We start from the raw sequence: 21,518 nt of genomic DNA, 5'->3' as shown, positions 1-21,518 counted from the left end.
AAGGCTGAGAGACAGAGGAGAATCAGCAGATTGTCATCATCTCTGTAGGATCAAGAAAGCTGTCCTTCTGCGTGTCTCAAACGACTGCTCTCAGATCAGATGAGGCCGACATTGTTTTAGAAAGACTAACCAGCTGTTGCAATATAGCTCTACATCAGATAAAGGCAGGTCTGACCTGCAGGAAACAGGACAGGTTCAGTATGTCAGAGTGGACTACAGTATGTCTGTCAGAGAGATGAATGGTAGGGACAGCAGTCCCAGGGTTACTGTTACTGATAAGTGACCACCCTCTCTTCCCCTCTCCCCATCTAGTGTCCCCCCCCCTGCAGATGTTGTTACGATCTTTTTGCACTGATTCCCAGAAACACAAACCACGACCCAGAACCTCTCTCTCAACCTTTCCATCTTTTGCTGTCTTTATGTTTCTCCCTCTCTGTCCTTCCCTCTCAAAGCTGGGATCATTCATGATAGAAACAGGGATGAACACACACATACACATACATTCAAACACATAAACAGACAGCGACAGGCCTGGGGTAGGAGGTAGAAGTGGCCCATAGGGAACCCCTACAGGAAACTGTTTCCATTTACTATTTCCAGGATGTTTCCTATTGGACACAGTTCCTGATGACATCATGGTCGCTGACAGGGCTTTGATGTCTGGGGGTTATGGAGAGAAGAGGAGGAGGGGATGGCTGCATAGGGAAATCACTGGCTGATTAGCAATAGCATATGTGGGGACCAAGAAGGAGGGGGGTGGGATTGGGTGGGTAAAAACAGAACTGTAATTCTGTCATTTACCTTCTGAAACATCAGTCTTGTGTAAAACCAGCCCTTAGCATTAAGTGGAATGAAATGTGCTTTGACCATAGTGGTTGTACAATGTGATAAAGCTATAAACTAAGAAAAGAAACAACTAGAGATATGGCTGAGGCTGCTTGACACGGTAATTTACTTTTTGTATTTCCTGTGGCTGACAGCGTTGTATTCTCACACCCATAGTGCACCTCTTTCCCCTGTAGAACACTGGCCAATTGAACACAATTATTGACCCAGCGTGTTTAGGAATGCAGAAACTGTATAGCTGCATTATAGCTGTGTTACTGCAGTAGACTGTGTGTATGTGTGTGTGTGTGTGTGTGTATTGGTGCGTGCGTGCGTTAAAGCCAGACCAGTGCAGTTATCTGTCCTTCATCAGGCCCCACCTCTGTCAATACTTCCTGTGTTTGTAAGCTGTGTGGGGTGAGAGCATGGTAATTAATCAGCGTGCATGTGCCTGGAATATGGGACGTGCAGCAGATGGGGTACTGCTTTGACGGGTCACACACACACACACACACACACACACACACACACACACACACACACACACACACACACACACACACACACACACACACACACACACACACACACACACACACACACACACACACACACACACACACTGGAGCAAGCGCTCACTTAAAGCAATGTTGCCAGTCACAGGCTTGGTCCCCTGTAAAGAGTATGATAATGCTGAACAGATGGGCCACCTATCTCCCAATAGAACAACACATCATCACATCACTACACATCATATCACATCACAATATTTAACCACACGTATTCTCACAACTGCATACAAAGTCAAATCCCTAAAACCAACATACACACAAATACATAGAGAGGGACTGAGAGGGAAAAGAGGAAGATGTTAGAGAACGAGAGAGAATCAGAGGGAGGAAGGTATTGATTGGAGGGGAGAGAGAGGTGGAGAGGGGAGAAGGGAGGGGAGAAAGGGATGGGAGAGGGGAGAAAGGGATGTCTCTGAAAGTAGTAGAAACCCAGCGAAGCCACAGGGATTGTCGTGAGTTAGAACAGAAACTAAAGAAGAGAAACACACACACACTAGGGTGAACTAGGGGTACAGAATGAAAGCTCTCCAGCTGAGTGTTTCAGTGGTCTAACCCTGGAGCATTATCACACAGGAATCATTTACCCTGGACCATCACAGAGAGCTGTGCTAACTCCACCATCCTTACAACCATAAATTGACCGAAGATGTCCAATTTATTAGACAGTACTGACAAACTACAAGGCAACATATTCAGAAGCATTTAGCGCAATGTACTGCACCTATCTGGTGTGTGACAATAAAACGTACACATTTTTATGGAATGGACTGTATTCTATTGGAATAGTTCCACCAAACTAAGCTAGTGGGTTGGCCACACTCTGGGTACAGAGACAGTCTTTCTTTCTTATCCCCCCTCATTTTCTCCCACATCCCCCTTTCTTACCTCTCTCACCCCTTCAGGAGGACATGGTGTCAGCATTTCCACTGAGGTCAGGCCTTACAGTCGATTCTCAGAGTATATACATGTCATCATTCCTCTGGTTAAAAGGGGACTGGGAGCAGGATGCAGTATATGGAGAAGTATAGGACAAATCATACAGTAGGGCTCTGGACAAAAGTCCTGCACTGCACTGTATAGGGAATAGGAAGCCGTAGCCAGAGGACAATGGACTAAGTGTAGTCATTTATACTGAGTCCCTCTGTATGTCCAGTAAGACACTACATGACTGAATGTCTCCACCCAGGCACTGACTAAAAGCCATCTGTGTGGATTTGGCTGACTGTTGGGTTATTGACCATTTGGCAGAACATTTCTGAGTCCACAGCAGATTTTTGACTGAACACTCTCACTCCTGATGCCAGGGCAGACTGGGGAGGCAGGTGGAGGATGGGGGAGGGAGGGGAGTTTAAGGGATGTTGGAAGATAGGTGGCGGGGGTGGGAAAAACAGAGGAGTCCAGGGGAGAGAGGGTTGAGTGGAGTTTGGGTGAGTTGTCAGTATATCAGTTCAGGGCCAGAGATTCATATGGAAGCAGCCCTGTGTGAAATTACAACCATGAAACACTTTAGCTTAAACTTGCTCCATTATCCCAAACAACACTGGAACACTGCCCAAAAGCAAGGAAGACAAGTTATTCCATATAGTGTGTGTGTGTGTGTGTGTGTGTGTGTGTGTGTGTGTGTGTGTGTGTGTGTGTGTGTGTGTGTGTGTGTGTGTGTTTAGGTTTGCATGCGGCATGGAAGCCATTGCTGTGAGTCTATCAGGCCTAAGTGGCCTCCATCCATCCCTCTTTAGAACACATGGCATTTGGCATGATGGAGTTGTTTTGAAAGAGACAAACCGGTTTAACTGTCTGCAATTAAAAGCCTGTGTTTCCCTTGATCCTGTATCTGTTTTGGTCAAATCCATGTCTTAAAGCCAATCAAATGTTAATGTGATAGCCGTCAGTTGCTCTGCTATTGTTCAGTCACTCCTCTCATTCTATATTGATTACTTTACCAAACTCTGGTCTCTGACTCAAGCCAGAGTTACAGAGACCTTTAGAAGCCACAGTACTACTGAACTCTGCTGCCAAACATTTGTTTCTCACTGGAACGAACCCTATGCCTCATGCTCTGGATGTATGGAAGTGATTTAATTCCTGTGGCTCTCCTGCCACAGCCTTTCTCGTTCTATAGAGCAGCCAGTTGGGAAACACACCAGTAAAGATGCTTTATGGTTTCAAGCCATTAAAGGGACAGTGACCTAAAAGACAGCAGATAGAACCAGTGGTTGCAGTCGAGGTAGGCCGGTGCTGACCGAAGGGTTTCTTCCAGTCCAGGTCAGACTAGGCTAGAGAAATATGGACATGGAGCACTGAGTCATGCCGCTGGCCAGTGATCAGTTCTGCCAGGCTTGGCCCAATGACCACAGGGCTGATTCATGAACACAATGAGTGAAGATGACTGACCAGGGAGCAACAATAGGCAGGAGAAAGCCTGGCTGGCCAGAGACACAGAGACCCTAAAAATACCCTACAAGAGCCCTGCAGGAGGCCTACACACTTCACTCTAACAATGTCTTCTAGTATAACTTCACAATGACTGTGGTCTGTTTATTTAGATAAGAGCAGTCGTGGCTGTGATTGAGGTAGAGAGCCATTCATGTCAGTGTGATTTAGAACACTCAAAGAATCCCGAAATTATAATTTAATACAGAACAGAGAATATCTTGAAGGATTAACAGAAGCGAGATGAGATTTTAATTGTATCAGAAGAAAAATATAATTGGTCTCCTGTCCTCACAGTAGAGTAGGATAAAATGTGTCAGTCACTACAACAATATCAGATGCACTGCCTCCATCACTTTCATAAAATACACACACCAATGACCAGTTGGAAGTCAGTGGGGCCACACATTACCACAGATGAAACATTCTCCTACTGAAACATTCTCCTACTGATTACTGTACAGCATGCACATTGTACTGACGTCTATGGTGCCGTTTGTCTCTGATACACGTGGCTGCAGTGCCACTTGGTGGTACTAAGACCCACCAACAGAGCATAGCTCTCAAAGCTCTCACGGGCCATAACCTTGGCCAACTCAGTAACCGTGGCCTGTAATAGGAAAGTTACTGTGATTCAGTGGGTTGTTAGACACTCCAGAATACTGGGACCTAATCCTGCACAGTTCCAGGTAAACAGACGCAGCTGAACTAGATCAAAAAAGGAGACCATACATGTACTGCAGCAGAGAGGAATGTTTATTCCAGGGAGCTGGCTCCACCATGTGGTGAAGAGCAGTAACTGACAGGAGCATACTGTACAGTTACAAACTTCAAAGAAGAAACAAACAGATTGTTCAGACTGTTTAGGTTATAAAATACAAATCTATCAAAATCAATATTGCAAATTACAAGATTGGTCCAGATATCAAAACATAAATTATCTTTGAGCAAATTATTAACATATTTCATAAAGCTATGTACAATTGTCTAGACATCATTGAAAACTTAGTCTGAAAAATATTATAAATATTTTTAAAAGCAGTTGATCCATTAAAAGTTCTTCATAGTTTTATGTTCCTCATCTTTCTCTGCCAGAGGTGTGTGTGTTAGGCCAGAGTAGAAGTAGTGTTCTCCGTACAGCCACAGAAGGGGAATGTTCCACAGCATGGCTGCAGCCATGGACGCCACAGAATCTTTTCCCACGACAGCTGGTTGAGAACAGGCTCGGACTGAGGAGAGTGTGTGTCTGGTTGTGTATGTGAGGGGTGTGAGTGTGTGAGGGTGGCCCGGTGCTGCTCCACGGCCCTGGCAGTTTGCTGTAGAACTTCCTGGTAGCGTGGCTCAGTGACTGGGGTCAGGGGGCGGGACTCCGAGGGGTCAGTGTGAAGGTCAAAGACGATGGGGGGGCTGTGGTGTGTCACATAACTTCCATGACAGGAACAAACCTTGGTGTCATAGCAACCGCCAGCGCCCGGTGGGGAGAAGTTAGGGGTAAAGAAGTGGACCTTATAGACTGACTCACCTGGGGAGACACACATGTAATGAGACAGATGATGGTGTGTGTTGGTGTGTGTTGTAGTGTATAGTAGTGTGTGTGTGTGTGTGTACTCACTCCCAGGTGGGTGCCAGCGAACTGCGTTGAGGTAAGCACCACAATAGTGGAACATGAACTCATGCTGCGACCGCTCGGTCCTTCCTTCTAGCACAGGCATCAGATCATAGCCATCTAACAACCTGGAATATACAGACATGAGGATAGGCAGACACACACAACAAGTACACACACACACACGTACCTGTCGCTGTGTGTTGCGCCGGCCAGGTGTGTGAGTGTGGGGTAGAGGTCCATGAGACTGGTGGGTGTGTCAAACACTCTGCCTGCTGGCAGCCTGCCAGGCCACCGGAATATACCTGGCACCCTGATACCACCCTCCCATCCACCCATCGCCTTCCCACCTGTATGAGAGGAGGAGACAATCAATGTTTTTCACATCTGTTTCATTTTTCCTGATTGCTCAAATGGCTCTATTTGATTGGTTGTTACCTTTGTAGATTCCATTCCAGCCTCCTTTCTGTCCTCGTTCATCTGCGTCTTCAATATGGCCACCGTGGTCAGAGGTGAAATACATCATAGTGTTGTTGGCCAGACCCAACCTGTCCACTGTCTCAGTCATACGACCTGACAGAAGATCAATCATTAATACATATCAGAAACATAACTCATTCTAATCCAACAGTGTTGTTGGCCAGACCCAACCTGTCCACTGCTTCAGTCATACAATCTGAGAGCATATAAATCATTAATACATATCGTAAACATAATAAACATTCTAATATATCAATGTGTTATTGGTCAGAGCTTTCACACACAAACCGCTCACCTATCATATAGTCCACCTCCTCTACGTTGTCTCCATAGAGACCATGGCGACTCTTCCCAGCAAAGCCAGGAGAAGAGAACAAAGGAGTGTGTACGTGGGCCAGAGACAAGAACAGGAGGAACGGTCGGTCAGCATTCCTATCCAACACACAAACAAGCTTTGAACTCTCACCCAATACTGACCCCTAGCCTTTACCCTGATGATTGATTGACTGTTCTGACTGTTCTGACCTCTCTATGAAGCCTTGGGCCTCTCCCAGTAGTCTTTGTGATAACGTGTCTAGGTCCATGGGCTGCTCCACCACTTCCTGGTTCCTCATGATGATGCAGTTCCAGGTCATCAGGAGTTCAAAGGGCACGAACCACACACTGAACGCCAGTAGGCTCAGAAAAGTCACCGCCACGATGACGGACATACTCACCTCAAGCAGACCACACACACGGACACACACCTACAGACAGGGAAAGAGGAGTTAGACACACCCAGAATACTTTCATAAAACCATTTGAATCATTATCATCAAGGCCAGTGAACTGTTTGAGGCACTCAGAGATAGAGTATGTAGAACAGACATGATACTTTGTCATGTGGAATAAGGAGTCATTGGACCCTACCAGGCTGAGCAGGGCCAGGGCCCCCAGTACTGTTAGCTGCCACAGTGTGTTCTGCAGGTCAGCTAGTATATCCTTCCCCTCCCCTGGTCTACAGTCATTGAACAGGGTGAAAGGCAGGCCGTAGAAGTAGCTGAAGCCGTGTGTGTTGGGGTGGTGGCAGTGGTCCCCTCGAAGCTCACAGTTCACACCCAGGTGCCATTTACCTACAGGTACACATCAGTGTGTTAGTGTGTGTGTGGGTTAGTGTGTGTATGTGTGTGTGTGTGTGTGTGTCTCTCTCTTACCCACTAGTCCGGTGGTGTATCCCTGCTCCTGTAGTCTCTTAGCGAAGGTGGTCTCAGTGGGGGGTAGACCCCCAGAACCTCCCAGAAACAACAACACCTGCACACGCCCTGTACTGCCCAGACCTACACACACACACACACACACACACACACACACACACACACACACACACACACACACACACACACACACACACACACACACACACACACACACACACACACACACACACACACACACACACACACACCATTAATTCCAATAACTCCTCTAATGCTTCCAATATTGTCTTTGTACATGTGTGTGTGTGTGTGTTACATGTATACTTTTGTGTGCTACCTGAGCGCAGTGCGTAGCTACCTGAGCGCAGTGCGTAGCGTCCTGTGTGGAAGGCAGCTCTACTGGGTGTACAGAGAGGAGCGGCAGCTATATGCTGAGTCAACTTCACTCCCTCTGCTGCTAAACGGTCGATATTAGGAGTCCTGAGAGCGAGAGAGCGAAAAAAAAGAGAGAGAGAGAGAGAGGAAGCAAGTGTTATAAACTCAAAACTGTAGTTGTTTTTGGGAAGGCTGCAGATTGCCTGGTTGCCTCTGTTACCTGATAGTGTCGTTGCCGTAACAACCAATGTCCCCAATGCCAAGGTCGTCCACCATCATCAGGACGAAGTTGGGCTTTCTGTCCTCCTCTGATGCTGTGACATCACTTCCTGTGACCAGGAGCAGCAACAGGGCCAACAAGCAGAGCCTGGGGGTCAGGTGTAAAGGTCAGGAGGAAGCCATTTCACAGAATGTTCACCGATATGTAGTATGTATATTGTAGAACAGGTGTGATCATGTTAGTCAGCTAAATGAACTGTTTCTATCTGTAATGGTTCTAAACATTTCATCTCATGGAACAACAGAGGGACAGCATGATGGAGAGATATAGATCATACCTTAGAGACAAATGGTGCTCTAACCTTCCTACTGTATCACAACCGGCTGTGATTGGGAGTCCCATAGGGCAGCGCACAATTGGCCCAGTGTCATCCAAGCGTGCCGTCATTGTAAATAAGAAAGTGTTCTTAACTGACTTGCCTGGTTAACTAAAGGTTAAATAAATAGAAAATGATCATCTATCTGTCGGGGGTGTGTGTGTGTGAAGTCACACTAACTTAACTCAGTGATCTATAGCATGAGGTATGTTCAGGAGGGTGAAACGTTATAGAACGTTAGTTTTGTCAACAACATATATGATTGTCCTCTTATCTTCTCTGATTTACACTGGTAGCCGATCGACTGACTGATACCTCCTCATGCTTGTCTCTCCGTAGCTCCACGCAGATAAAGGCACAAAGTAGACTATGGCCTGCATAGCTTAATATAGTCTGAACAATTAGTTATTTCAATATATGTATATACTGTACTCTATCATCTACTGCATCTTTATGTAATACATGTATCACTAGCCACTTTAAACTATGCCACTTTGTTTACATACCCTACATTATTCATCTCATATGTATATGTATATACTGTACGATACCATCTACTGCATCTTGCCTATGCCGTTCTGTACCATCACTCATTAATTTATCTTTATGTACATATTCTTTATCCCCTTACACTTGTGTGTGTAAGGTAGTAGTTTTGTAATTGTTAGGTTAGATTACTTGTTGGTTATCACTGCATTGTCGGGACTAGAAGCACAAGCATTTCGCTACGCTCGCATTAACATCTGCTAACCATGTGTATGTGACAAATACATTTGATTTGATAAACGTACACTTTCTTTGCGTAAGGAAACAGTCACGCATTAACTTCAGTGTTGTGTAACAGCGCTATAACTTCCTTTAGAGTTTATGGGTGAACGTCTTAGTTTATGCCAGTCCAGAAGGTCAAACTATTCAGTAAAATACCCTGATAGAAACACCGGTTGAACGTTCGAAACAAAACCAAGCCATACGGTTAATCGAGTTGCATCTATACATTTATAGATCGCTAAAGGTTATAATCAATACAACACATAAATTATGCTTTTCGAAATTATGCGCTCAATCCATACCGTCTGCCACATCACCATCTCTTACCTCATTCTGAAACACTAACGCGATTGATTCAAGTTGCAAAGATGTAACACCACTGTACAACTGTCCCCCATTTACCGTAGTTACAGGAGTATGTGCGATATATTTTTTACCGATTTGTTGGTATTAAATGCGCAGCTGTGAGTCTGAGGGGGGCAGCTGCTCAGTTGCTTGCAGAACTACAGAATCTAAAGCCTTGTTCACACTGGCAGTTTGAAGTGACCCAAATCCCATTTCTTTGCATATTCTTTTCGAACCTGTTCTTTTTCTTGCAGCCTGAACATGGAATTAGATATTTCAAGCCAAAATCTGATTCCTGGCCATGCCATGGTCAAATCAGATTTATTATAAGTGATCTTTAGACTGATATCTGGCATATCTGGCTAGCTAAATTGCTTGTTAATTAGTGAATGTGCAAGACAGATAAACAGCTACTGTACCTGGATAGTAGTTGACTGCTTTTGTTAGCTAAAAAGGACTCGTTTTGAAAGTTGCATCATCTTATCCGTTGAGGCTTTTAAAGTGTTCTTAAACTACGCTCTTACAAAAAAAGAGCGACACTATATACAAAAGTATGTGGACAACCCTTTAAATTAGTGGATTCGGCTATTTCAGCCACACCCATTGCTGACGGGTGTATAAAATCGAGCACACACAAATGCAATCTCTATAGACAAGTATTGGCAATAGAATGACCTTACTGAAAAGCTCAGTGACTTTCAATGTGGCACCTTCATGGATGCCACCTTTCCAACAAGTCAGTTCATCAAATTTCTGCCCTGATAGAGCTGCCCCGGTCAACTGTAAGTGCTGTTATCGTGAAGTGGAAACGTCTAGGAGCAACAACGACTGTGGTAGGCCACACAAGCTCACAGAACAGGAACACCGAGTGCTGAAGCGCGTAGAGCATAAAAATCGTCTGTCCTCGGTTGCAATACTCACTACTGAGTTCCAAACTGACCCTGGAAGCAATATCAGCACAACTGTTCATATGGAGCTTCATGAAATGGGTTTCCATGGCCAATCAGCCACACACAAGTCTAAGATCATAATGCGCAATGTCAAGCATCGGCAAGAGTGGTGCCAAGTTCGCCACCATTGGACTCTGGAGCAGTGGAAATGTTTTCTCTGCAGTGATGAAATACTCTTCACCATCTGGCAGTTTGACGGATTAATCTGAGTTTGGCAGATGCCAGGAGAACGCTACCTGCCCGAATGCACAGTGCCAACTCTAACATTTGGTGGAGAAACAATGGTCTGGGGCTGGTTTTCATGGTTCGGGCCAGGCCACTTAGTTCCAGTGAAGGCAGTGCTTAATTTGTACGTCTGGAGGTGCCGGAACAAAAATTGAACGCTAGAGGGGTGTGACCTGGGGAGCTCTGAGCTACTGGAAAACCATCATATCATTGCATTAGCATAGTGGTCTAGATTAGAGCAGTAGAGTAGAGGTGCTTGCAGAATTCGTTTTGTAGCCAAGGGCCCGGAGAAATTGGAACTTTTATTAATGCATTTCATGCAATTCTATGTAATTTTACATGACTGGAGACTTTAGCCTAATATTTTTTAATACTGCACCAATGATTTAAATGTCAGGCTATTTTGATACTGACAAACTGAGAATGTGAGATCGTTAAACATGACCTCGTCTTGAATCCATCAATAGCCTAGGTCTAGGTGTGTGGAGAAGACACAAATATTGTACAATATGAGGAGGAAATTATAGTCCTAAAAAAGTTATCCAGTTTCAATGACTCACCCAATGATCAAATCAAATTGAATTAGTCACATGCACCGAATACAACAGGTGAAATGCTTACTTACGAGCACCTAACCAACAATGCAGTTTAAGAAATAAAAGTAACAAGTTATTAAAAAGCAGCAGTAAAATAACAATAGCGAAACTATATACAGGGGGGTACCTGTACAGAGTCAATGTGTGGGGGCACCGGTTAGTTGAGATAATATGTATATGTAGGTAGAGTTATTAAAGTGACTACGCATAGATGATAACAGAGAGTATCAGCACTGTTAAAGGGGGGTGGGGCAATGCAAATAGTCTGGGTAGCCATTGTCATGTTTGTCATTTATTATCATGTCTTGTCCCTGTGCTCCCCATTCTATTCGTTTCCCTCTGCTGGTCTTATTTGGTTCTTTCCCTCTTTCTATCCCTCTCTCTCCCCCTCCCTCTCTCACTCTCTCGCTCTCTCTTCTCTCTATCGTTCCGTTCCTGCTCCCAGCTGTTCCTATTCCCCTAATCATCATTTAGTCTTCCCACACCTGTTCCCGATCCTTTCCCCTGATTAGAGTCCCTATTTATTCCTTTGTGTTCCGTTCCTGTCCCGTCGGTTCCTTGTTTAGTATTCACCGTGCTGTGATTGTGTTTCGCCCTGTCCTGTCGTGTTTTTTGCCTTCATCAGATGCTGCGTGTGAGCAGGTGTCTCTGTCAACTACGGCCTGCGCCTACCCGAAGCGACCTGCAGTCTGTGGCCGCTTCTCTTGTTATTCCCCTCTACAGACTAGAGGATTTCTGTTATTCCCTGTTTGGACTTGAATAAACTCTGTTTCTGTTAAGTCGCTTTTGGGTCCTCTTTCACCTGCATGACAGCCATTTGATTAGATGTTCAGGAGTCTTATGACTTGGGGGTAGAAGCTGTTTAGAAGCCTCTTGGACCTAGACTTGGCGCTCCGATACCGCTTGCTGTGCGGTAGTAAAGAGAACAGTCTATGACTAGAGTGGCTGGAGTCTTTGACAATTTTTAGGGCCTCCCTCTGATACCACCTGGTATAGAGGTCCTGGATGGCAGGGAGCTTGGCCCCAGTGATGTACTGGGTTGTATGCACTACCCTCTGTAGTGCCTTGCGGTGGGAGGACGAGCACTGGAACTAAGGGGCCTGGCCCGAACCATGAAAAACAGCCCCAGACCATTGTTCCTCCACCAAATGTTACAGTTGGCACTGTGCATTCGGGCAGGTAGCGTTCTCCTGGCATCTGCCAAACTCAGATTAATGCTCTCAATGGTGCAGCTGTAGAACCAAATCTTTTCAGTCTCCTGAGGGGGAATAGGTTTTGTCATGCCCTCTTCACGACTGTCTTGGTGTGCTTGGACCATGTAGCCCCTTGGGTTGTGCCGTGGCGGAGATCTTTGTGGGCTATACTCGGCCTTGTCTCAGGATGGTAAGTTGGTGGTTGAAGATATCCCTCTAATTGCGTGGGGGCTGTGCTTTGGCAAAGTGGGTGGGGTTATATCCTTCCTGTTTGGCCCTGTCCGGGGGTGTCCTCGGATGGGGCCACAGTGTCTCCTGACCCCTCCTGTCTCAGCCTCCAGTATTTATGCTGCAGTAGTTTATGTGTCAGTTTGTTATATCTGGTGTACTTCTCCTGTCTTATCCGGTGTCCTGTGTGAATTTAAGTATGCTCTCTTTAATTCTCTCTTTCTTTCTTTCTTTCTCTCGGAGGACCTGAGCCCTAGGACCATGCCTCAGGGCTACCTGACATGATGACTCCTTGCTGTCCCCAGTCCACCTGGCTGTGCTGCTGCTCCAGTTTCAACTGTTCTGCCTGTGATTATTATTATTTGACTATGCTGGTCATTTATGAACATTTGAACATCTTGCCCTGGCGTGCCCGAGCGCTGAGAGAGCACGGCTCCTATCCCAGCTTCAGACGCCTCCACCTCCACTATGAACGGGATCTGGATGAGCCAGCACAGGAGCACAGGAACAATGGGAATCCCTAAACTAAGAGCAAATGAACGGTCAATAAAATTCCCAGCTGCGCCTGAATCTACTAGCGCCTTGTTTTATTTGATTTATTATCCGTTATTTTACCAGGTAAGTTGACTGAGAATACGTTCTCATTTGCAGCAACGACCTGGGGAATAGTTACAGGGGAGAGGAGGGGGATGAATGAGCCAATTGTAAACTGGGGATTATTAGGTGACCGTGATGGTTTGAGGGCCAGATTGGGAGTTTAGCCAGGACACCGGGGTTAACACCCCTACTCTTACAATAAGTGTCATGGGATCTTTAATGACCTCAGAGTCAGGACACCTGTTTAACATCCCATCCAAAAGACAGTGCCCTACACAGGGCAGTGTCCCCAATCACTGCCATGGGGTATTGGGACATTTTTTTTAGACCAGAGGAAAGAGTGCCTCCTACTGGCCCTCCAACACCACTTCCAGCAGCATCTGGTCTCCCATCCAGGAACTGACCAGGACCAACCCTGCTTAGCTTCAGAAGCAAGCCAGCAGTGGTATGCAGGGTGGTATGCTTTTAGCGCCTTATGCTGGGAATGCGGGGAAAACTTAGGAAATGAAATAAACACATACATGTGAGCAACAGAGGCTCTGGGTGAGCCTGGTGCCAACTCACCTGGGGTGACACGATAGAGGCCTGCTGCCTCGACTCCCTGAGGAACCCCACCAGCACCGACCAGCAGTGTGCCCTCTGCGACCACAGATGGTGCAAGGAATGGCCCCTCCTCCAGTCGGATTGAGTGCAGCACCTCCCAGCTCCATGGGCGTCAGGGCGGAGGTGCTGGGGGATGGAACCGATAGGTCCTGATCCGGATGTTTGTGGGCAGTCAGCAGGTTGTCCAGCCGGATGGACATGTCCATCAGCTGGTCCAAGGTGAGGGTGGTGTTTCGGCAGGCCAACTCCTGACGGACATCCTCGTGCAGGCTGCACCTGTAGTGATCGATCAGGGCCCTGTCGTTCCATCCCGCGCTGGCCGCCAGGGTCCGGAAGTCCAAGGCAAAATCTTGCACGCTCCTCGTCCCCTGCCTCAGGTGGAACAGACGTTCACCCGCCGCTCGACCCTCAGGCGGGTGGTCGAACACTGCCCGAATGTGGCGGGTGAACTCTGCTTAATAGTCCACGTCTCCTTCACTCCATACGGTGTTGGCCCACTCCAGGGCTTTGCCTGAGAGGCAGGAGACGAAGGCAGACACACTCTCACGCCCCGAAGGAGCCAGGTGGACGGTCGCCAGGTAGAGCTCCAGCTGTAGTAGAAACCCCTGGCATCCGGCAGCCGTCTCATCATACTCCCTCGGGAGCGTGAGTAGAATCCCGCTGGGACCAGATGGAAGAGGGGTGGACAGTGGGACCTGTTGTCGTGGAACTGGTGGAGGCGCTGGATAACCTCTCTCTCACAACGATCCATCGTTTGCAGCACGCGATCCATAGCTGTGCCCAGACGTTGCAACATGGTCGCGTGCTGCTGAATGCGCTCCTCCACTGCAACTGGGAGGCCGTCTGCACCTGCTGACTCCTTTCTTGAGGTGAGTCAGGCGCAGGACAGCAGATATGAGTAATAAAATACTTTACTCAAAATTTCAAACATAATACGTAATATACACGGCCACACAATACGGACCACAATACAATACAATCAATCAATCACTCACAAATACAACATGTAGACCAGGGGGTTAAATAATAAACAAGTAATTGATAAAGTGAAGCCAGGTGTGAAATGACAAAGACAGAACAAATGGACAATTAAAAGTGGATCACGGTGGCTAGAAAGCCGGTGACGTTGACCACCAACACCGCCCGAACAAGGAGAGGGACCAACTTCGGCGGAAGTCGTGATAGTGTGACTGTGAGTGAGTTGGCTCGGCCCTCCCTCACGCATCTTTGGTTCATTGGTTGACACTGCATGTCTGACAGGAACAACAGGTGAGCCTGTTTGTCCGAGCAGACAGTCAGAACGAATGTGTGTGCACTTGAGCATTTAGGCCTATATTATTTTACTTATTTTTTAGTTCTTTGAATTAGTTAATTCTATTTATTTAAATATTTTGATTATTCATATCTTAATTCATTTTTAATTTTTAAATTTAATTTTTTTATTTTATAAATAGATTCAGCTCTTCTGATATGCGAGCTGGCTCTCAACGTTCACCTACAAGAGCCAGCTCTTAGAGCCGACTCGTTTGCAAATGACCTTTTTTTGGAATGAGATGTTCAATGAAAAGGTGTCCACATACTTTTGGTCATGCCGTGTATCTAGAACCTAAAATGGTTATGTTGCTGTCCCTATAGGAGAACCCTTTGAAGAACCCTTTTTGGTTCTAGGTAGAACCTTTTGGGGTTCCATGTAGAACCCTTTCCCTTTCCATGTAGAACCCTTTCTACATGAAACCCAAAAGGGTTCTCCCTGGAACCAAAAAGTGTTCAGCCGAACACTCAAAGCAACTGAAAAACATCCATGGCAGGCATTGCTGTTACCAACCTTATCTTTTTACATGACTTCTGAGTGATAGAAAGCACAAGCACCACCACCCATCATTACTATGACAACTAGCATAGCAATATCAGCAAATGATTGCTGTCTGAACACAGATAAATCTGATTTTGTCACTTGTAAATTGCTGTTTGGACCGTCAGTATTCCAAAACACATAAAAAATAATTGATTGTTAAGGCCTGCAGTGTGAACAAGGCAAATGCTTTTAAAATCAAATTATCCCAGTCCTTGATTGATAATACCAAGTGAATCATTATCGTCAAGACCAGTGAACTGTTTGGCACTCCTTCACAGACAGACACACTTATTTATCATGTGGAATAGGAAATCTTGTCAGTTCTGCTGCAGAAAATTCCTCCAGCACAAAGGTCAATGCCATGTGCAAAGGGAGGATTACAGTTGATAGGTTAGGTTCTCCTCTTCCATCCTATCATCTCTTCCCTCCGCTCAAACCTTCTCCAACCTATCTCCTGATTCTGCCTCCTCAACCCTCCTCTCCTCCCTCTCTGCATCCTTTGACTCTCTATGTCCCCTATCCTCCAGGCCGGCTCGGTCCTCCCCTCCCGCTCCGTGGCTCGATGACTCATTGCGAGCTCACAGAACAGGGCTCCGGGCAGCCGAGCGGAAATGGAGGAAAACTCGCCTCCCTGCGGACCTGGCATCCTTTCACTCCCTCCTCTCTACATTTTCCTCCTCTGTCTCTGCTGCTAAAGCCACTTTCTACCACGCTAAATTCCAAGCATCTGCCTCTAACCCTAGGAAGCTCTTTGCCACCTTCTCCTCCCTCCTGAATCCTCCCCCCCCTCCTCCCTCTCTGCAGATGACTTCGTCAACCATTTTGAAAAGAAGGTTGACGACATCCGATCCTCGTTTGCTAAGTCAAACGACACCGCTGGTTCTGCTCACACTGCCCTACCCTGTGCTCTGACCTCTTTCTCCCCTCTCTCTCCAGATGAAATCTCGCGTCTTGTGACGGCCGGCCGCCCAACAACCTGCCCGCTTGACCCTATCCCCTCCCCTCTTCTCCAGACCATTTCCGGAGATCTTCTCCCTTACCTCACCTCGCTCATCAACTCATCCCTGACCGCTGGCTACGTCCCTTCCGTCTTCAAGGGAGCGAGAGTTGCAACCCTTCTGAAAAAAACCTACACTCGATCCCTCCGATGTCAACAATTACAGACCAGTATCCCTTCTTTCTTTTCTCTCCAAAACTCTTGAACGTGCCGTCCTTGGCCAGCTCTCCCGCTATCTCTCTCTGAATGACCTTCTTGATCCAAATCAGTCAGGTTTCAAGACTAGTCATTCAACTGAGACTGCTCTCCTCTGTATCACGGAGGCGCTCCGCACTGCTAAAGCTAACTCTCTCTCCTCTGCTCTCATCCTTCTAGATCTATCGGCTGCCTTCGATACTGTGAACCATCAGATCCTCCTCTCCACCCTCTCCCGAGTTGGGCATCTCCGGCGCGGCCCACGCTTGGATTGCATCCTACCTGACAGGTCGCTCCTACCAGGTGGCGTGGCGAGAATCTGTCTCCTCACCACGCGCTCTCACCACTGGTGTCCCCAGGGCTCTGTTCTAGGCCCTCTCCTATTCTCGCTATACACCAAGTCACTTGGCTCTGTCATAACCTCACATGGTCTCTCCTATCATTGCTATGCAGACGACACACAACTAATCTTCTCCTTTCCCCCTTCTGATGACCAGGTGGCGAATCGCATCTCTGCATGTCTGGCAGACATATCAGTGTGGATGACGGATCACCACCTCAAGCTGAACCTCGGCAAGACGGAGCTGCTCTTCCTCCCGGGGAAGGACTGCCCGTTCCATGATCTCGCCATCACGGTTGACAACTCCATTGTGTCCTCCTCCCAGAGCGCTAAGAACCTTGGCGTGATCCTGGACAACACCCTGTCGTTCTCAACCAACATCAATGCGGTGGCCCGTTCCTGTAGGTTCATGCTCTACAACATCCGCAGAGTACGACCCTGCCTCACACAGGAAGCGGCGCAGGTCCTAATCCAGGCACTTGTCATCTCCCGTCTGGATTACTGCAACTCGCTGTTGGCTGGGCTCCCTGCCTGTGCCATTAAACCCCTTCAACTCATCCAGAATGCCGCAGCCCGTCTGGTGTTCAACCTTCCCAAGTTCTCTCACGTCACCCCGCTCCTCCGTTCTCTCCACTGGCTTCCAGTTGAAGCTCGCATCCGCTACAAGACCATGGTGCATGCCTACGGAGCTGTGAGGGGAACGGCACCTCAGTACCTCCAGGCTCTGATCAGGCCCTACACCCAAACAAGGGCACTGCATTCATCCACCTCTGGCCTGCTCGCCTCCCTACCACTGAGGAAGTACAGCTCCCGCTCAGCCCAGTCAAAACTGTTCGCTGCTCTGGCCCCCCCAATGGTGGAACAAACTCCCTCACGACGCCAGGACAGCGGAGTCAATCACCACCTTCCGGAGACACCTGAAACCCCACCTCTTTAAGGAATACCTAGGATAGGATAAGTATTCCCTCTCCCCCCCCCCTTTAAGATTTAGATGCACTATTGTAAAGTGACTGTTCCACTGGATGTCATAAGGTGAATGCACCAATTTGTAAGTCGCTCTGGATAAGAGCGTCTGCTAAATGACTTAAATGTAAATGTAATGTAAAGGATAGTTGACTACAAATATTCATACACACAATACACATAAATACATTTGAATAATACATATTAAGATGGCTGTGAGTCTAGCCAACAACGCATTCTGACATTTCAGCTCTAATTCATTGATGAATTGGCCCAATTTTCAATATCCTCGATATTCAATATTTATTACCAACACCTGTCTTGCCTTGAACTACTAAAGTGTATTAGTCTGTCGTGACACCAATAAACATATTTGTTTCTGCATTCCATGATCACAAGTTTGTTGTCTGTTTGACTTACAATCAAATATTCCAAAACACCAATTATGCCAGTGTGCACTTCGTGATCTAATTAACTGGTGAATGCTTATGGATGATATGATGATGATATGCACCCGTGAGGTGAGAAGTTATTCAGCGCAGGTTCCCACATATACCTGTAGTAATGCACCTGATGCTCCAGGCCTTGCTTTATGTATCTGTCACTATCAATCACTACAACCGTGTGTGTGTGCGTGTGTGTCCGCCCTCTGATGATGAATACCTGACATATCAAGCTGTCCTGGTCATGTCTGATTCATACAGGCAGCTGTGTCTCAAATAGCGCTGATCCATATGTTACTGACTGGGTTTGAACCAGACTTTGCCACACCCTTCACACACAACAGACACATGACACATAGTTCCCCCCTAACAGCTCCTTTATTCAGGTCTCCAACATTATTCAAAGCAAAACAAATAAGTGCTAAAAGATTAAAATCACACAATTCTCAAACACAAGATAAAGACAGATTCCTTAAATAGAAGACCGTAGTATTCGGTACACCAACTTGTATCATCATTACTCAAAACATGATCAGATTGGGAAAGTGCTTCTCCAAAAGAGGCCTTGTCAAGACAATGATATTCAGAGCAGTTAGTTGGCTAAAGGACACACAGATCATGGGACCAAGCTAATCAGAAAGTGCTTCTCTGGAGTTTAAGTCTTCGACTGTGAAGCTGTACTGGGCTGGCCTGGTTACACATCCACCATAGTTGCTGGAGCCTTGTTGGAAAGGACAATATGAAAAGAAAATATGATGGCCAGCACAGTACTGTTTGGGTCGGCCCTATAGTGTGAAGCAGGTACTGGGTTCTCCAATTGTGATTTTGGAGAGCTGCTGGGTGTGCAGGCTTTTGTTCCAGACCTGCATTAACAGCACAGTGCACCCAGTCTGCATGCACTCTGCATGCAACAAATAAACTCTGATTTGATTTGATAAATGTTCACATTCATTGTTACATTTTAGACAACCCGCCGGTAAAGGTCTCCAAGCCCCCAAAAATACCAAGCAAACACACAACAGGGGCGACATCTTCTGTCCTCTTTGCCAGCTCTCATACAGCTTCCACTTCCCAGCTCTCATACAGCTTCCTGAACAACACGACTAGCCAGGTGGTCCAGTCTGTTGCTGCTTTAGCCAACTCATCTCGGAGTTCCGTAATTGTTACCCCAAATGTGTATGGCTTGAAAATGATAAAAGAGTTGGCTACATTCATTATGGGACCAGGCTAAAAGAGTTGGCTACAGCACAATCAACATGGGACCAGGCTAAAAGAGTTGGCTACAGCACAATCAACATGGGACCAGGCTAAATCAAGAAACCAACAACAAACAAAGGTACCATTTCAAATAGAGGAGCCATTTTATCCAAAATATCCTAGGAACTAATAATCATGAGCTGTGCCTATACACATTGTTTATGATAGATCCATATAAATTGTGCTGCCTTCTCATAGACAATATAGAATGAGGTTCTGAGCTACAGTACAGTCCATCCCAGTACTAGTATTAGTAGAAATAGGCCTACATTGTTTCGGTGCGGTTTAGTGGACAGAAAATGTCACCCCTTTAAACAGATTACAAATGTGATCATTAGAAGACACAGAGATACTACTGATTGGTCTCACACTCTAACGTGGTACTGAAGGTTCATAACCCCACACAACTATCTCACAGTTTTACAGCTATATCAGTTCAAGGCCTAAAGATTGAGACAAATCTGTATTTGAGTGTATGCGTGTGTGTGCGTGTGCGTGTGCGTGTGTGTGTGTGTGTGCGTGTGTGTGTGTGTGTGTGTGCGTTGTGGGAAACTCTGCCGCTGGTCCTGGTTCTTTTCCAGTGGAATCTCAGATGATCTAGGATGAATTAGTCAGCAAATTGCTGAGAACTGCAACCAGAAAAGGACATGCTGGATTAACACCGTACAATCACAACACCGGACAAACACAACACCAGACAAACACAACACCACACCACAGAATAGTGTTTTATTAGTTTGATTTATTAAGACATTACGTACTACGTACCCTGGGGATCTGACTGGGTCTCAGCCTTCTCCTTAGGGCCACTCACTACATCCCCTGATGGAGATATAGAGAGAGAAATTAATTCCCTCTCTTTCTCTCTCTAGTGGTGAATGTAGCTACATTAACAGACTGTACATTATGTAGTTGATGGTATCTCACCTCCACTGTTCTTGAAACAGAGCTTCTTCTTCTGATAGGCGAAGTATCCGGTGGCAGCTCCAACGATCGCCACGCCGATAGCACACAGAATGCTCACAACCGAGCCAGAGCTAGCCCCTATAGAGACAACAGTACACTGGTTATAACGCTGCCTTTAATGCAGCTTGTTGCGTGGTTCTATTAGGTGTTTCTGTACAGTATTTTCACAGCAGATTTATTTCATATCAGGTAGTGCAGTGTGATGCTGTTACATTCAGACATACAGTATGTTGCATCCAGACATACTGTTCATACGCTGTAGGGCTCTGCTTGTGTCCAGAGCAGTGGCGTTCCTTGTGAAATGTGGCGAGGTTGTATGTGTGTGCATTATAATGCGTGTCTAAAACGCCAGAGAGTATTCTGAAACATACATCCAATAATTACAGTCAGTACACTACCACACAACTGTCAGCAGGTACAACGACTAACTCTGTCAACACATCCAGTTCTTAACGCTGTCACTGCGTCAATCAAACTCTTCCCACATACAGTAAGACAATAAGACAGAGCGGAATGCCATCACAACAGAGTCACTACACACAAGAAATAACAACCATAGTTTACAGTTTTTCTCAATTGCTAAAACACTAAAACTCATTGGCTGAACAAAGTTCTCAGTTGCCTGGACTCATTTAGCTAATTATGCAGTCTGTTGTCAATACCTTAAACCATTTCACATGGTCAAACACAATTTGCAGATCTCACGTAGACTTTTCAGCAAACCTCTAAACACGTTCTCAAAACACATTCTGCACTCTAATGCACATGGCATCCATACTGGTAAACACAAGTGTCAACAATCAAATACAAATAGAGAACATATGTCATTGATTGAACACAACCACTCAAAATTGATTTAACCTGTTTCAAATGATGCGACACAACCAATATAAGCCAGTACAGAGAGCAAACAGGTT

General features: G+C 46.2%; 2 protein-coding genes across 6 annotated transcripts in view; both read right to left on the bottom strand.

Moving 5' to 3' along the window:
• Positions 1-4,565: 4,565 nt before the first annotated feature.
• Positions 4,566-9,255, bottom strand: arsh (arylsulfatase H). 4 transcript variants are annotated; one of them, XM_046339911.1, is made up of 11 exons: positions 9,176-9,255; positions 7,705-7,851; positions 7,447-7,589; positions 7,107-7,229; positions 6,823-7,025; positions 6,439-6,659; positions 6,209-6,345; positions 5,872-6,006; positions 5,624-5,783; positions 5,440-5,561; positions 4,566-5,349 (listed from the first exon to the last, which is right to left on the bottom strand). In XM_046339911.1, exons 1-11 carry the CDS (start codon positions 9,178-9,180, stop codon positions 4,934-4,936), a joined length of 1,812 nt encoding a protein of 603 aa, XP_046195867.1. In that variant the 5' UTR covers positions 9,181-9,255; the 3' UTR covers positions 4,566-4,933. The 4 variants fall into 4 exon arrangements, with proteins under 4 accessions (XP_046195867.1, XP_046195912.1, XP_046195759.1 ...); XM_046339956.1 differs by lacking the exon at positions 9,176-9,255 and adding an exon at positions 8,872-9,169; XM_046339803.1 differs by lacking the exon at positions 9,176-9,255 and adding an exon at positions 8,042-8,583.
• Positions 9,256-18,744: 9,489 nt separating this feature from the next.
• Positions 18,745-21,518, bottom strand: part of LOC124027149 (retinitis pigmentosa 1-like 1 protein) — a 37,841-nt gene continuing 35,067 nt past the window's right edge. For both annotated transcript variants that reach the window (XM_046339660.1, XM_046339723.1), the window contains 3 exons: positions 20,563-20,679; positions 20,404-20,457; positions 18,745-20,264 (listed from right to left, as the gene is read on the bottom strand). In XM_046339660.1, coding sequence (XP_046195616.1) covers positions 20,233-20,264; positions 20,404-20,457; positions 20,563-20,679 — 203 coding nt within the window. In that variant the 3' untranslated portion in view covers positions 18,745-20,232. The remainder of the gene's footprint in view (positions 20,265-20,403; positions 20,458-20,562; positions 20,680-21,518) is intronic.

The sequence above is a fragment of the Oncorhynchus gorbuscha genome, linkage group LG01 (assembly GCF_021184085.1).
Source record: "Oncorhynchus gorbuscha isolate QuinsamMale2020 ecotype Even-year linkage group LG01, OgorEven_v1.0, whole genome shotgun sequence".
Classification (NCBI taxonomy): Eukaryota; Metazoa; Chordata; class Actinopteri; order Salmoniformes; family Salmonidae; genus Oncorhynchus; species Oncorhynchus gorbuscha.
The sequence above is the reverse complement of the archived record's forward strand: the minus strand, read 5'-3'. Positions and strand labels throughout refer to the sequence as shown.

Bases quoted from the DNA above. Each gene is read 5' to 3' on its own strand.
- arsh (XM_046339803.1), bottom strand. From the start codon at position 8,151: ATGACGGCACGCTTGGATGACACTGGGCCAATTGTGCGCTGCCCTATG. The intron at 7,026-7,106 runs GTAAGAGAGAGA...GTGTACCTGTAG, and splicing joins ATACACCACCGGACTAGTGG to GTAAATGGCACCTGGGTGTG. The intron at 5,784-5,871 runs GTAACAACCAAT...CCTCTCATACAG, and splicing joins CTGGAATGGAATCTACAAAG to GTGGGAAGGCGATGGGTGGA.